The sequence below is a fragment of the Euleptes europaea genome, chromosome 5 (assembly GCF_029931775.1).
Source record: "Euleptes europaea isolate rEulEur1 chromosome 5, rEulEur1.hap1, whole genome shotgun sequence".
NCBI lineage: Eukaryota > Metazoa > Chordata > Lepidosauria > Squamata > Sphaerodactylidae > Euleptes > Euleptes europaea.
The window spans coordinates 49499135-49513555 of record NC_079316.1 but is presented as its reverse complement, the minus strand read 5'-3'; the positions used below and the strand labels follow the sequence as shown (position 1 = coordinate 49513555).

Sequence of the window (14421 nt, the reverse complement as noted above, 5' to 3'; positions counted from 1 at the left end):
CTGGCAGCACAATGGGGCCTGCCTTCACCGTCTTAAGGCTTACAGAGAATGAAGAGTTGGTGGGTATTTTCAGAGGGTAGATGTGTTGCTCTCCAGTAGTCTGCAATGGTCTGATGAAGGGAGCTTTGACTGTCGGAGGTCATACCCCGAAAATCTTGTGGGTGTTTAAGGAGCTACTGGATTTGAATTGGGTATAACTGCAGCTGGCACAGCTTGATGTTCATTTTAAAAAGCTTCCTATCTACTTTTTCCCCCAAGCAGCACACTTTCACAAAACTTCCAAATCACAGACTTGATTGCAAAACTTTCTTCATGCTCTTTTGCCATTTTACCTGCCCATACCCACCCTAAGTAGATGAAAGAACAAAGGAAGGGAAAGAGCTGTGAGTTTAGAAGCAGGACATAGGTTTATTTATCAAGTACTAGTCAAGTACTAGTGGGCGGATTAATACAATAAATAAGGTTTTGTCCGGTTTTCCTCAGCAGAAGCTGTCAAAAAATGAAGAGGTCCATTACTGAGAACCCCAGACACAGAGAGAAATCCTGCTCACCTCTGCCCTTCAATACAAACACACTTCCATACAAAACAAGTTCAGGAAGGAAGCAAAATTAAAGTGCAAATTAAAAGGCAATTAAATGCTGGTGGCTTGTCTTGAGGCCCACTAGACATGGAAAAGTGTTTGGCTGGATTAATGCTCAACGGCACAAGTTAGTTCTCCCCAGACCATGCTGCGCATTTGATTGCCAGGAGATACTGGTCAGTGTCTGCTCGCTGTCAAAGGGAGAGTTCCAGCACAGGGAGAATATTGCACACACAGGCAAGTGATCTGGATTTGCCAGCACCAGAACATTTACATTCAGGGCTCTATTTCCCCTGACTCTTCTGCGCTTGAGGCTCTGGTACAGAAGGACAGTGGAAATAATCACGTATTTGGTGCTGAAGTCGTGTTTTTAATACATTCTTCACCACAGCAGCAGTAACTCTCCACAAGTAATACCCAAGACAAAACTGGGTCAAATTTAAAAAGCTTCTGTTCCACTGCTACCTGGAAAGCCTTTGGAGGATGCAGCACCTCTGCAGAATGGGCAGGTCCCCCTATTACAGGCCAAGCCAATGCGGGGAGCTGTGATTCACTAAGTGCTTGAGGCACTGTGGACACAGCTACCAAAACCATGGACTCATTCAAGTAACATCATGGTTGAGGCCCACCCCTTTCTATGTTTCAGGACTCTTCACCTCACATCTTTAGCTAATCCACAGAAGAGAACACGGGCGACAGTACATGCATAACATCAGGATACACAGGAACTTTGCTAAAGCACTCCAAAGCATGAAGTGCTGTACATAATTATTTAAGGAATCGTTTGGCACTGCTGTCTGGTGCAAGAACTCTTTCCAGTGCACAAACGGTACATCTTAAAGCCTATTGATTCTCCTCCCAAATCTTCCATGAAGGTTGAATCCCAGCACTGTGCTTTAGAGTGGAAGGGCTTGACTTCCTTGGTTGCTGCATCACAGTTCTTTCCTAGTGTCAAACCTATGCACTTAGCAAAAGATCACTGACTGGAACTCCAATCTCGTCCAGACACAGAGCATTGCTCTCCCATGCAGGTTTTTGGCATGCTGGCATTTGTGCCTTTGAGTCAAAAGTCAGACCATAGGACAGCCTTGTTTCCTTTATCCACGCTGACGACATGGGCTCCCGATGGTGACCATGCCACAGCATTGATAGAATTGCTGAAACAAAATGCAAAAGTCGGTCAATACCCACAAGATTCTAGACATTCTTGGAGACATACTAACTCTGGGTTAAAGACGGAATTGCTTTTGAGCTTTGGGGTCCCAATGAAGCCATTTTTAAAGATCTGTGTTGCTACTCACTTGAACCACTCATATTTGCTCAAGATTATGGCTATCATTAACTTTTCAATTTGTGTGTGTGTGTGTTAAGTGCCGTCAAGTCGTTTCCGACTCATGGCGACCCTATGAATGAAAGTCCTCCAAAATGTCCTATCTTTGACAGCCTTGCTCAGATCTTGCAAATTGAAGGCTGTGGCTTCCTTTATTGAGTCAATCCATCTCTTGTTGGGTCTTCCTCTTTTCCTGCTGCCCTCAACTTTTCCTATCATGACGGTCTTTTCCAGTGACTCTTGTCGTCTCATGACGTGACCAAAATACGACAGCCTCAGTTTAGTCATTTTAGCTTCTAGGGTCAGTTCAGGCTTGATTTGATCTATAACCCACTGATTTGTTTGTTTGGCAGTCCACGGAATCCGCAGCACTCTCCTCCAACACCACATTTCAAAGGAATCTATTTTCTTCCTATCAGCTTTCTTCATTGTCCAGCTTTCACACCCATACATAGTAATAGGGAATATGATGGCATGAATTAATCTAGTCTTGGTGGCCAGTGATAAAACTGATTAACTCAATCACCCAGTGATGGAGGGAACCTATAATCTGATTTTACAGGAGATTCCTCAGCACCACAAGATCTCCTGCATTTTTACGGCACCCAGAACTTCTCTCATTTGTGAGTCCCGCAAGTATCTCATTAAATAACAAGCTGACTTCAGTCACCATCCGGCCTCACCTGTGATGCTTGGAGAGCACCTTGTCCACTTTTCCAGTGAGCACATTCCAAATATAGAGGGACCCATCTGCTGAGCCAGCCACCACATAGTTGCCGTCAGGGCTGAAAAATCATGGATCAGGTGTGGAGGGAAAAAAAAGGAAGATTAAACTTTACTTTGATGCTTATTATCTGAATGAACATACTGTGCTCAATTACTATATTTATTCTTTGTTCATTATGCAAAATCACTACCCAAGAGTCCCAGAAAATACAGACAAGATACAAGGTTTGGTAGTTGGGTTTTCCAGGTACGTCATGAGCTTTTAAGTCAGTGAGTCACAGACTCTCTTCAGACGTTGGAGAGATTCAGAAAAGTCATAGTATTGCTTTCATCACAAATTACAGAACTCAAGGGTGCAAACACTGGCATTTTCCAATGTTAAAAATATCTGACAACCAATTAGTGCTATTCTGTCAACATCTACTTGCATGAATGGAGGCCAAAGAGTGATCAAGGGATACTTACTTTTTTTGGGGGGGACGACAAGAACCCTTTCTGTCCCATGGGAAGGAACAAATTTGGTCATACGCCAGCACAAAACTGAGACTGAGCTGAATACATGGCACTGTCTTATACTGAGTCAGACCATTAATCTACAGTCAGCACTGTCTACCACTCTGAGTGGCAGTGGCTCTCCAGGGTCTAAGGTAGAAATCTTTCACAAGGCCACCCTAGTCCCTTTAACTGGAGATGCTGGGGACTGAACTGGGGACCTTCTGCATACAAAGCAGATGGTCTACCACTGAACCATGGCCCCACTTGTTTGGAGTACTCTAAATAAGGCAAACACCTCCTAGCCTTGCAAGTCAGTGAAGCCCTCTCAGAATCACATTATTTTCCTCAACAAATTGTTAAGGGAGAACCTAGCAAGTTCACTCTAGTAAAGCATAAACCTTATAGCTGAAGTGTAGGAAAAGAACCATACCTCATGCAGATCTTCATATAAACACAAAAGTCCCTCATCTACCTGAATATGGAAAGCCCACCCCTTTACTTTTATTAACAAGTACCCCTCTCACTGTGTGAACCCTGCCAGCTACACCTGTCTAGTCACCATGTGCAAAAGAAAAAGCAAGCCAAACTTCTGCTGCTATAAGTAGAATATTTCCTTCTTGGAATCAAGAGGCTCCTTTGAATATTAGTTACCTTGCATTACTATTAGCTCAACTTGTTCAGTTTCTTACCTGAATACAACTCTGGTCCAGTCAGACCCACATTTAAATCCCTGGGCACTGGAAAAGAGAAAGGGAAAAAAATGGAGCATTCAATAAAATTAATTCAAAAATATTAATTTTACAGTAGAGTGTGCTTGACAGCTACAAAAGAGAGATATCTCACCTCTCCTAATCTGTAGAGGAATAATCTAACCACAATTAGTTCTGCTCCCAGCACATCCTTTCATTTTGGGTACAGCACCCTTCTGGCCACACACCAGTATGCACATGTACACACACACTTACAATTTTATAAGTAGTTTACTTGTTTCAGACTCATGCTCACCTAAAAGTCTGTTTAACAGAATTGACTCGAAGATCAATTATCTTCAACAGATCATCCCGAGAACAGGAGAGGAGCTCTGTTCTCTCTGGGTTGAGATCTAGAGCTGTAATCCTACCAAGGAGTTCCATTTCTAGTACTGTGCTCTCAGTTCTAAAAACAAAACAGTGAGGGAGAGACTCCTTAAGAGCAACATCAATATTTTGCAACATATGAGAACAATAGCACCTCACCAGCACCTCAAGGTTTACATAGAGTGCTTGGGACTGGTTATATTTTCTGCTTGCTATTCCCCTTGCAGTCTGAAACAGAGTTTGCTTCTTCCAGAATGTTCTAAGCTAGCATTAAAACAAGTTTACAATCTTAATGTTCATGAAGAAATGCTTTAAAGTATATGTACGATTCCCTGCAACGGGCAGTCCTCACATCATCTGACAGTAGGACTTCATGTTCTTTCCTTTCCTTGCCACTGGGTCTTATTCTATTCTCCAGTTATATTCCCCTGCCTAAAACCTCTCTCTCACCCTTGTTCTTTAGCCCAGTTCTATTTGCCAAAATATTCCAAATTTTACTATTATCTGAGTGATTTAAACATATTTCTTCACATAAGACTTTGGGGAAGGGATGGGACAGTTCAACATACATTTCCTACAAATGTACTTATTAATACTAGCTTCTCCCCAGCCCCTGGCCTAGTTCCTCATTTGAACTTGCTAGAGAGACAGACATGTTTTGAGTTTACTAATTTTTAAACCATCCACTTAGGAGAACTATCCTCCCAAAAGCAGAGATTCTTATTAAAGACATTAATGTATTCCAGACACAGTACCATGGGCACAGACGCCTTCCGGTGCTTTTTGTGAAGCTTTCAGAGCACAACCTCAAAGAACAGTTTACCTAATATCCCAAAAGCGAATTTTCTTGTCAAAGTGTCCACTCATCACACATTGTTCTGTGCAGACCAGATCATTGCAGCTGGAGCCTGCAAATATAGTCTTTATACCTTGAAAGCAAACAGATGAACAAGCAGCAGAAACTGGATTTACTAACAGCATAAGTGGATCCATTCTCCAGGCTGAGATCTCAGTTAAACACCATCTCTCCAATATACCAAATACAACACTGGGATCCTGCAGCTTTATAGAAGTACTGTAACTGCAATTACACACTAGTAAAGAACATCAGCCACATAAGCCACCCATTTTACCATTGTGGAAAGCCAGAGATGAACTCTAACCTCAGCACATTAGATATCACGCAGATACTTCCCATTCCCTGGAGACTTCTAAAGCACACCAATTCCACAAAAGTGGTAAGGAATCTTAGATGGTGAAAAGAATGACAGCACAGTGCTCTTTCCTCCATGCTGGTCATTACAGTAATAGAAGATATTCAATAAGAAGACTGGTGTGAAAAACACTATTTTGAAAGATATATAAACCTAAAATTCATTGCTCTATGAAGGCACAAAACAGTTATCTTGCTCTACTGCTTAAATGTTTAGTAGCCATTCTAAGATCCTTGCAGTATGAAACAGAAACTCACAGTGCGATCCTATAAGAGTTATACCTTTCTAATGGGCTCAGAATGAAACACTGGTCTTAACGTGATAATTTATTCGGAGTGGACTGGAAGGTATCTTTGAGTCCAATGTTTCGTTCTCCATCAATGAAGGAAGGTACCCTTGTATGGGATGTTGAAAAGCTGTATCATCCCGGGTGGGAGATGAGGAATAACCTGCTAGAAGACTTATGTGCCCATAACTGTCTCAGTGAGGGTGAGTGGAATGAGGTTAGAGTCCCTCCTAGAGGGAGAGACAGATACCCCAGTAGCTGCCCTACAAATTTTTCCCAAGGGGCATGCGCCTTACTGAAGAGGGCTGTGATATCCAAAGGGAGCCAGAAGATGCTGGGCCTTGCAGATCAGGAACAGGTCTTCAGTCAGGCCGACAACCAAAGACTGGGTTGTTAGAGACTGAATATCTGACCCCTCCCATCTGTCCTGAATGGCGCTGCAGGAGCCTGTCTCCCATCATCAAGATCCTGACACGTAATAGGAAACTGCTGAGTAGTTGAATAAGCTTGTTTGCAGGAGGGCATCTGACAGCACCCACAAGTCAATTAATTAGGTTGGTTAACTGAGGAGTTGAGAATTCTACTTTTAATTAGCCAGGGTAGGGTGAAAACAGAGTGCTCTGCTGCAGGATGTCATGGTTGGTGGAGTGATCCAGATAGACTTCAGTGCTCTCACTGATAGGCTGATGAATCCATGGTCTACTTGGCCAACAGGAGCAATGAGTTATTTTCAGGTCCTCCCAGTTGAACCTGTTGACGTCAGTGTAGTGTGCTGAAAACTGAGTGGAGATGAAGCTGAAATCAACTAGACTGGACCTGTATCTTCCAAAACTCTTTGTCAGAAAAATCATAGCTCTGGGGAAGATGGAAGAGGCAAAAGCACCTTGTTTACCCTGCCTTTCCTCAAAGGTATACAATGTGGCCATTTTATCCTCGCAACAGCCATGTGAAGTAGGATGGGTTCTGAGAAACACTTAATGGCATGTGATGATGTTCCCATTCTCCAATGTACCCTTACAGTGCCCCTTTGAGGTAGGTGACACTGAGGTAAAGTGACTGGCCTGAGATCACCAACAAGCTATGCAGCATTGTGTGGATCTGGATCTGGGACTTCCAAGTCCTAATTGAATCATATGTACTCACTGACAACCCTAGTGCTCCTTATTAAAAGTCTCCTGGGGTATAAGAGCGGAGGTAATCTCTCCCAAGAGGTGGGAGAAAGTGAGAGCTGGGAGTCTGTCAAAGGCAGCACTCAGAGAGGGCAGTAGTTCTCTCATTCATTCAGATATTCGGTCTCTAACAACCCAGTTTTTAGTTGTCAGCCTGACAGAAGACCTGTTCCTGATCTGCTGGGAGCCAGCGTGGTGTAGTGGTTAAGAGCAGTGGTTTGGAGCGGTGGGCTCTAATCTGGAGAACCAGGTTTGATTCACCACTCTTCCACATGAGCAGCAGATATTAATCGGGTAGACCGGGTTGGTTTCCCCACTCCTACACATGAAGGCGTGACCTTGGGCAAGTCACAGCTCTCTCAGCCCCACCTACCTCACAGGGTGTCTGTTGTGGGGAGGGGAAGGGAAGGTGAGTGCAAGCCAATTTTATTCTTCCTTAAGTGGTAGAGAAAGTCAGCATATAAAAACCAACTCTTCTTCTTCCTGCCCTTAAGAAGCCACAGAGACTGAGCAGAATTCAAAATGCAGTGTGCTGGACCAGTGGGGGTGGTGTGGAGCATCACACATGCTGATGAAGAAATGGCTGCCTGCCAGCAGAGGACTGGCTGAAATGGAGGCCTCACTTTGAGAAAAAGCTCCCAGAGACTTCTCATGTAGATGACGCTTAGGGTCTAAGGAATTGGAGCTTGATCCTCCAGAGAAGTAATGATGGAAGTATTGGTGCTTCCTGACCCTTGAATTGTGTTAATTGGAAGGGGGAGAGGAAAGGCGGAAGAGCGGAAACAGACCCCTCTTCCTCCTTCTATGCCATTTTCTTTTTTGTTTGGGCTTCCCCTAAACAGGTTTCACTGCCTTATGCAAACCTAGGAGCAGAGATCAAGGTAAGAGATCCTCCCTCCACTGATACTGTGTATGTGTGGGGGGAGATGACAGTAAGGAGGGTCTGTAGGTGCACCCAGTGACCCATCACACAGATGAGTACTCACTGAGAGGGCATCTGCTGCGTGTGTTTCCTGTGCAACTCCTGAACCTTGGAGACAGATGGGATCTCCTGAACAGTTGAGGAAGATTGGGTGGAATTAAAACTCCCGAGGTCCTCAGAATCCCTAAATAATCCCTGTCGCACATTGAGTGCTCTTGATAGGTCCTTGCCAACACCAAGGCACTGGATCAGAAGAGGGTCTTCTGTGCACTCCCCTTTGCTGCTGAAGTTTTAGCACAGTGCTGGGGGGCGGGTATGTTACTGGCATTGAGAAAGGACATGCTGGCAACTGATTGCTGCTCCCACTGCCTGGGAAGCCAGCATGGACAGGCTTGGAGATGTTGATGCGAAGCCCCAGCTATGGCCGCTGCTTCAAAGTTCTCTCATTGGGCCTGACCACCACTGAGGCTTCAGTACGTGTGTGTGTGGGGGGGGGGAGAAGGGCCGGCAAATGCTCACCATCCCTGCCAAGACCTTGGTAGGGGAGAGAGGCAGGTTGCCGCTGCCATTTTTATGTTCTCTTGTTGGGGCCCGACTTCCATCGAAGCCTCAGGGAGGAGGAGGGCTGGCTACACACTCACCATCCCTGACACAACTTTGGCAGGAGAGAGGAGAGCAGCAGTAGTGAGGTATTCTTTCCCTTCCTGCTTGCATCTAGTTGAAGATAAAGCAGGAGACGGGCTGCTGAATCCTTTTAGTATTCTTCTGAAACGTAACAGAAAGAAGGAGCATGTGCAAATTAATTAGCAAGGATTCCTACTGTACAGCAGGCAGGGAATGGGCTGGAGGTCTGCCTCCAGCTGTCTGTGGAAACCTTGCTAATTAATTTGCATATGCTCTGCAGCGCAAGTGGGAGGCACAAGCCACGCAAGGATACCTTGCGCCACTGACAGAAGGGTGTAACTTTGCTTAAGATTGCACAGTTGGTCCATTTTCTGCTGTATGGATCCTCCTTCAGGACAAAGCTTCAAAGGAAACTGCACTGCTTGAACTGGTCTTCTTGCTGCTCCCTACAAAGATTTTGCCCTATAGTATTAAGACAGTAGCCAGTCCAAGTGCAATATCTGACCTGGAAACTTTCCTAGCTAATACACACTTCACACTTTTGAAGCTAAAGATGTCTGTGGGCCAAGCAAGCACCGACTGCAGTGAAAGATGCACTTCATTTCAGACCTATTTTCATTAGCTACTTCTGCATGGTTGGGTCTCCCCAGATCCACACTATATCCACTATGAAACACTGGCAATTGCTTCCCAATAGTCCAGAAAAATGACAAAAGTTATAAGGATTTCTAGTGATGTTTATTTTATGTTAGGACAACCAGCAGTCAGATGAGTAATGCCGATAAAAGTACACAACGTACGGGTCTTCCCCTCAAAGGCACCAGTACCTGGCCTTTCATGTAAGAACATTGGCTATTTTCTTCTTGCCACTGTACCAAGGAGCTCCAATGGCAAGCAGTGTTAGAAGGCCAGACCTATTTCAGAATTGAGCTGCAACAACTGGCTTACTTCAGGCTCTACCCATTATCAATTACACTTGGAACACACAAGGGGCAAGCCCACTTTGGTCCCATGTGAACATCAGCCTTTTAGCAGAAGAGTGATCAGTAGCAGTTCTGAATGCTCTGAGACAGCCTAGCAGTCAGGAGCAATTCTGGTCTTAACCTCTCTATTGCATACAGGGAACGTACTAAAAAGCAAACTATGTCTGTATGTGAAATGGTTTTCTTACAGACTTTGCTGCGTAGGTCCCACAGCTTGAGGGTTCTGTCGTGGCTCCCAGACACGATGCGTGCATTGTCCAACAGGAATTTGGCTGACAAGACTTTCCCACTGTGCCCTGTGAGCGTGTGCTAGAAAGAGATTGACGCAACATGCAGTGAACAATATTTGCTACATTTACTCTTTCTAGCCTTCAGTGCTCTAGTAGGAACAGAACTACTCTACCTACACTCCTGCCCAGCTATATAATTAAGTATAAAAAGCCAGTATGGATGCTTGGTCTGCTAGTTCCTAACACAAGCACTCTCAATACCTGCATGGAATGCCACATCAATACTTCTTACATGGGCAAAGTGTAGATATTCATGGAGGATAAATCTATGAACAGTGACTGACTACGGAGATTACTTTAACTGAGGCAGTCAACTTTTAATTACTGAGAGCAAGGTTACGTGCCTCTGGAACGTGTCCAGAGGAGGGCAACAAATATGGTGAGGGGTCTGGAGATCAACTCCTATGAGGAAAGGTTGAAGAAGCTGTGTATGTTTAGCCTGAAGAGAAGACTGAGAGGTGATATGATAGCCATCCTCAAGTACTTGAAGGGCTGTCATATAGAGGAGGGTGCCGAGTTGTTTTCTGTTGCCCAAGAAGGTCGGAGCAGAACCAACGAGTTGAAATTAAATCCAAAGAGTTTCCGTCTAGACATTACGAAGAATTTTCTAACAGTTAGAGCGGTTCCTCAGTGGAACAGGCTTCCTCGGGAGGTGGTAAGCTCTCCTTCCCTGGAGGTTTTTAAGCAGAGGCTAGATGGCCATCTGTCAGCAATGCTGGTTCTATGAACTTGGGCAGTTCATGAGAAGGGGGGCATCTTAGCCATCTTCTGGGCACTGGGTGTGTATGTGGGAGGTAGTTGTGAGTTTCCTGCATTGTGCAGGGTGTGGGACTAGATGACCCTGGTGGTCCCTTCCAACTCTATGATTCTATAAACCACAGAAGATGGCTAAAACCAACATACTCCATTTCTGACCTTCCCAGATCATCTGGCCAGGCACTTTTGAAGACTAAATGCTAAGCCAGATTAATTTTTGTCTGGCTGCAAAGCAGTTACTTTCTCATAATTTCCCTCTCAAGTCCAGACTTTAATATTTACAAAGCCAGAACACTGGACCTAGCCAGCAGCCCATTCCAACTGGCAACTCTCTGAAAGTCTTAGGCAGAAGCCTTCCCCAGTGCTGTTACTCAAAACCCTCCTTAAGTGGCCAGGGGTTGAACTTGGACCCTTCTGCACAGAAAGCATGTGTCATTCACCACTGAGTTATGGCAGAGGAATGACTGCTTAAATATGAAACAGATCAATATGAAATGTGCCTTCGTGCAAGTTTTTAACTTTTTTCTATTTATAAATCTAGGGAAAGACTATGCTTCAGGCAAGATACTCACCCGCAACCGATTATCATCTACAGTCCAGATCCTACTGGCAAAGTCATTCGAAGATGCTAATAAGTAAGAACCCTGAGAAAACAAATAAGATTTCTTTTAAAAAATTGTTTTCTGGAACAACCATCTGCCCAGTCTTCTATACCTAATAAATATTACTTTTCGTAACCATATGCACTCAAACCTTCCTCTGTTGCCCATGCAATTCAGAATCTTGTCAAGCTTTGCCACTGGTCTCTCTCCTGCATGTTCTCCCTCTCTGCCTTTGGCATGGTCATCTCTGGCCATGACTGCTGTACTCTTCTCCTGCTCCCGTATTCTCTTTTTCATGCTTTGAGAGGGTGAGCAACCCTTATCATTAATTATTTGTACTTGCTCTTTGCTACTTTCTTCATGGACTCTTATTCCTTAGGTTTAAGTCTCCCTGTCTCTCTGCTACAATTCTTTTCTCTCGTATTTCTCAGAGGTGAGGCAGGTGGCGATTAGAGACAGATAATTTTCTATGGTGGCATCTCACCTCTGGAATGCCCTCCTCCTTGATGCTGACCTGCCACCTGTTTTACTTTCTCTTAGGGGCCAGCCCAAAACACATCTTTTAGAGAGTCTCTCTTACTAGCTTTTCAAATGATCTGCTTCTGTTTTATGGGTAATTATTATGCTCTTTATGTCCAATGTCTTGTTTTTATATTATTTTAATTGTAAGCTTCCTTGAGCAGGATTATGAATAGGTAGCACAGAAATATCTTAAATAATTATCCTACTGTGCATACTCTGGACAGGAGGGTACTGTTAGGACAGAATACAGAGAAACAGAATGGTTTCCAATTGGCAAAGGTATCAGACAATTATGTATTTATTTCCCTATCTCATCTATAAGCATAACATATCATAAGGAAAGCTGGATTAGATTTAGATGAAAGTAGAATTAAAAATTGGTGGAAGGAACATTAACAATTTGAGATACGTAGATGACACCACATTACTGGCAGAAAGTAGTGAAGACTTGAAACGACTCCTGATGAAGGTTAAAGCAGGAAGTGCCAAAGCATGATTATAGCTGAACATCTAGAAGACAAAAGTAATGACTACTGGGGAATTACACAACTTTAAAGTTGAAGAAGAAATTGAAAAAAAGTTTTCTATTCCTTGGCTCAATCATCAATCAAGAGGGAAACTGCAACCAAGAAATCAGAAGGCAACTGAGACTGGGAAGGGCAGCCACAAAGGAGCTAAAAAAGATTCTTAAGTGTAAGGATGTGTCGCTGGCAACCAAGATAATTCAAAACTCAGTATTCCCCATTTCTATGTGTGGGTGAGAAAGCTGGACAAAGAAGAGAGCTGACAGGAAGAAAATTGATTCATTTGAAATGTGGCATTAGAGGAAGGTTATACAGATACCGTGGACTGCCAAAAAGACAAATCAGTGGGTTCTAAATCAAATCAAGCCTGAACTCTCCCTAGAAGCTAAAATGACCAAACTGAAGCTATTGTACTTTATGTATTGTTACATTATGAGAAGGCAAGAATCAATGGAAAAGACAATAATGCTAGGAGAAGTTCCAGGCAGCAGGAAAAGAGGAAGACCCATCAAGAGATGGATTGACTCAATAAAGGAAGCCATGGCCCTCAGAACATTTTGCAGGTCATTAACTCATAGGGTCGCCATAAGTCAGCAGTGTCTTGACAGCACTTAACACACACTGTGCATTATTATCTATTGTTAGCCCCTCCCCACTCCAGGGTCCCTTCTTTCATCCCTGCCTTCACATCTGCTCCCTGCCACTACCCATCACTTGAAGAATGGGAGGGAAAGACAGGGATGCATCGCTCCATACGAGGTCTCAGCTAAAAATTTGAGATCAGATACCCAAGCACAGAGCCAATACCTCAAACTCCTCTATTTATTTATGTTGGACATCAATTTCAGCAGTGCCAACCCAATACTCTAGGGTAACACAAGCTGAATATGTTGCCACTTGTCAGCAAATGGTGATCCCATCACAGCACTTCTAGAGCATGATGGAGGAGGAAATGCTGGGAGTTGTAAGGGTAAAGTAGGCAAAACAGCTGGGCAATCAGACCTTTTACTGTTCATCATCGACCTCAGAAAAACACCAAGCTGTAAAATATGGAAGCTTTTGCCATGTTCTCAGACTTACTATACAGTAATCCTAGATAAAACTTACAGCACATCATCAAGATACACAGAGACAGTCTAACCAATTCAGGGATCCTCTGTAAAGTAAAACACAGAGGAGTGCTTCCCCAAAAGAGCTTCCTGGTACAACATAATTTTTAGGCAATGCTGCCATCCCCAGAAACATTTTGTGCGGTTTTAGTAATGTGGCTGGGGTAGGAAAGAGGTGTCAAAATGGCCTCATACATACTCACAGCACTATCAAACTCTATGCTTGTAATACCCGCATTACTGCCAGAAAGGGAACCTTTGAATTCACACTTGTCTGTAAAAAGATACAAGAATTGTCAGTCAGGAACAGTTCAAACGCCTGTGTCTCCTTTCACTCAACCTAGTTAAATGAAATATGCAGGACAGAATTGATTGAAACCATGATCACTAGCACCCAACAATTGTAACTTCTATATTCTCTTCAGTAGTGAGCAATTTTGGAGCAGTAGATTTCAGTGCTCTCAACATTTCTTAGTTCTGTGCTAAAGTTGCAGGACAGGCCAACTACCAAGTCAACCTCAAAAAAACACTGCTTTTGATTGACAGACCTGGCCACTTTTGGCCAAAAAGCCAACTGACCCATTAAATACCATTTAAATACCAAAGAGTATTACACTGAAGCATTGCAATCAAAGCTTCAAGAACAAAAAAGGCACTATAATTCTCAGGGATGATGCTAATACCAATTAGAAAAACAAATTATGAAACAAGGAAATAAACTTTTGAAAATTGTAATGAACTATTACAACTTTTAACAATGTTGGGTAAGAGCTATATAAATGTGAACAATGTACTAAATAATTCTTCTCTTTAGGTCACCAGGGTCAGTCCACAAGTTCAATTTTTAGTTAAGCAAAAATCAAAAAGGCAACAGCAGCTATTAAGTAAGCAAAGGTCAGCGCAGTTGTGCCAAGTAGACAGGCCAATTCTTTCTGTCTGGACATGCCTGTCCTTATACAAGGTGGCCAGTGAGAGTAGTTTTGCTATGCAGCCGCACAGTTAAGGGGCAAGCTATTCTCCCCCCTTCCCTTGCAACATATGACACCATAATGAGAATTGATAAGGTAATCCACCACCTATGCAGGGACATTGTTAGCTCCACAGAATATTTGATTGGTTAACTGACCAATGTAATTTCAGTGGCACCTTAAAAATATTTATTCCAGTATGATATTGCATATGTCAGAGCCCGCTTCCACAGATACACTGGGA

At 43.5% G+C, this 14421-nt stretch overlaps 1 protein-coding gene and 1 non-coding gene across 5 annotated transcripts in view; both read right to left on the bottom strand.

Moving 5' to 3' along the window:
- Positions 1 to 1495: 1495 nt before the first annotated feature.
- ATG16L1 (autophagy related 16 like 1) overlaps positions 1496 to 14421 on the bottom strand; it is a 28506-nt gene continuing 15580 nt past the window's right edge. For all 4 annotated transcript variants that reach the window (XM_056849940.1, XM_056849941.1, XM_056849942.1 and 1 more), the window contains 8 exons: positions 13413 to 13483; positions 11025 to 11096; positions 9595 to 9715; positions 5032 to 5137; positions 4138 to 4287; positions 3822 to 3869; positions 2595 to 2696; positions 1496 to 1738 (listed from right to left, as the gene is read on the bottom strand). In XM_056849940.1, the coding sequence (XP_056705918.1) occupies positions 1645 to 1738; positions 2595 to 2696; positions 3822 to 3869; positions 4138 to 4287; positions 5032 to 5137; positions 9595 to 9715; positions 11025 to 11096; positions 13413 to 13483 (764 nt within the window). In that variant the 3' untranslated portion in view covers positions 1496 to 1644. The remainder of the gene's footprint in view (positions 1739 to 2594; positions 2697 to 3821; positions 3870 to 4137; positions 4288 to 5031; positions 5138 to 9594; positions 9716 to 11024; positions 11097 to 13412; positions 13484 to 14421) is intronic.
- On the bottom strand, positions 12859 to 13124 carry LOC130478492 (small Cajal body-specific RNA 6). The gene has a single exon (XR_008933353.1). It is a non-coding gene; the product is annotated as a small Cajal body-specific RNA 6 (non-coding RNA).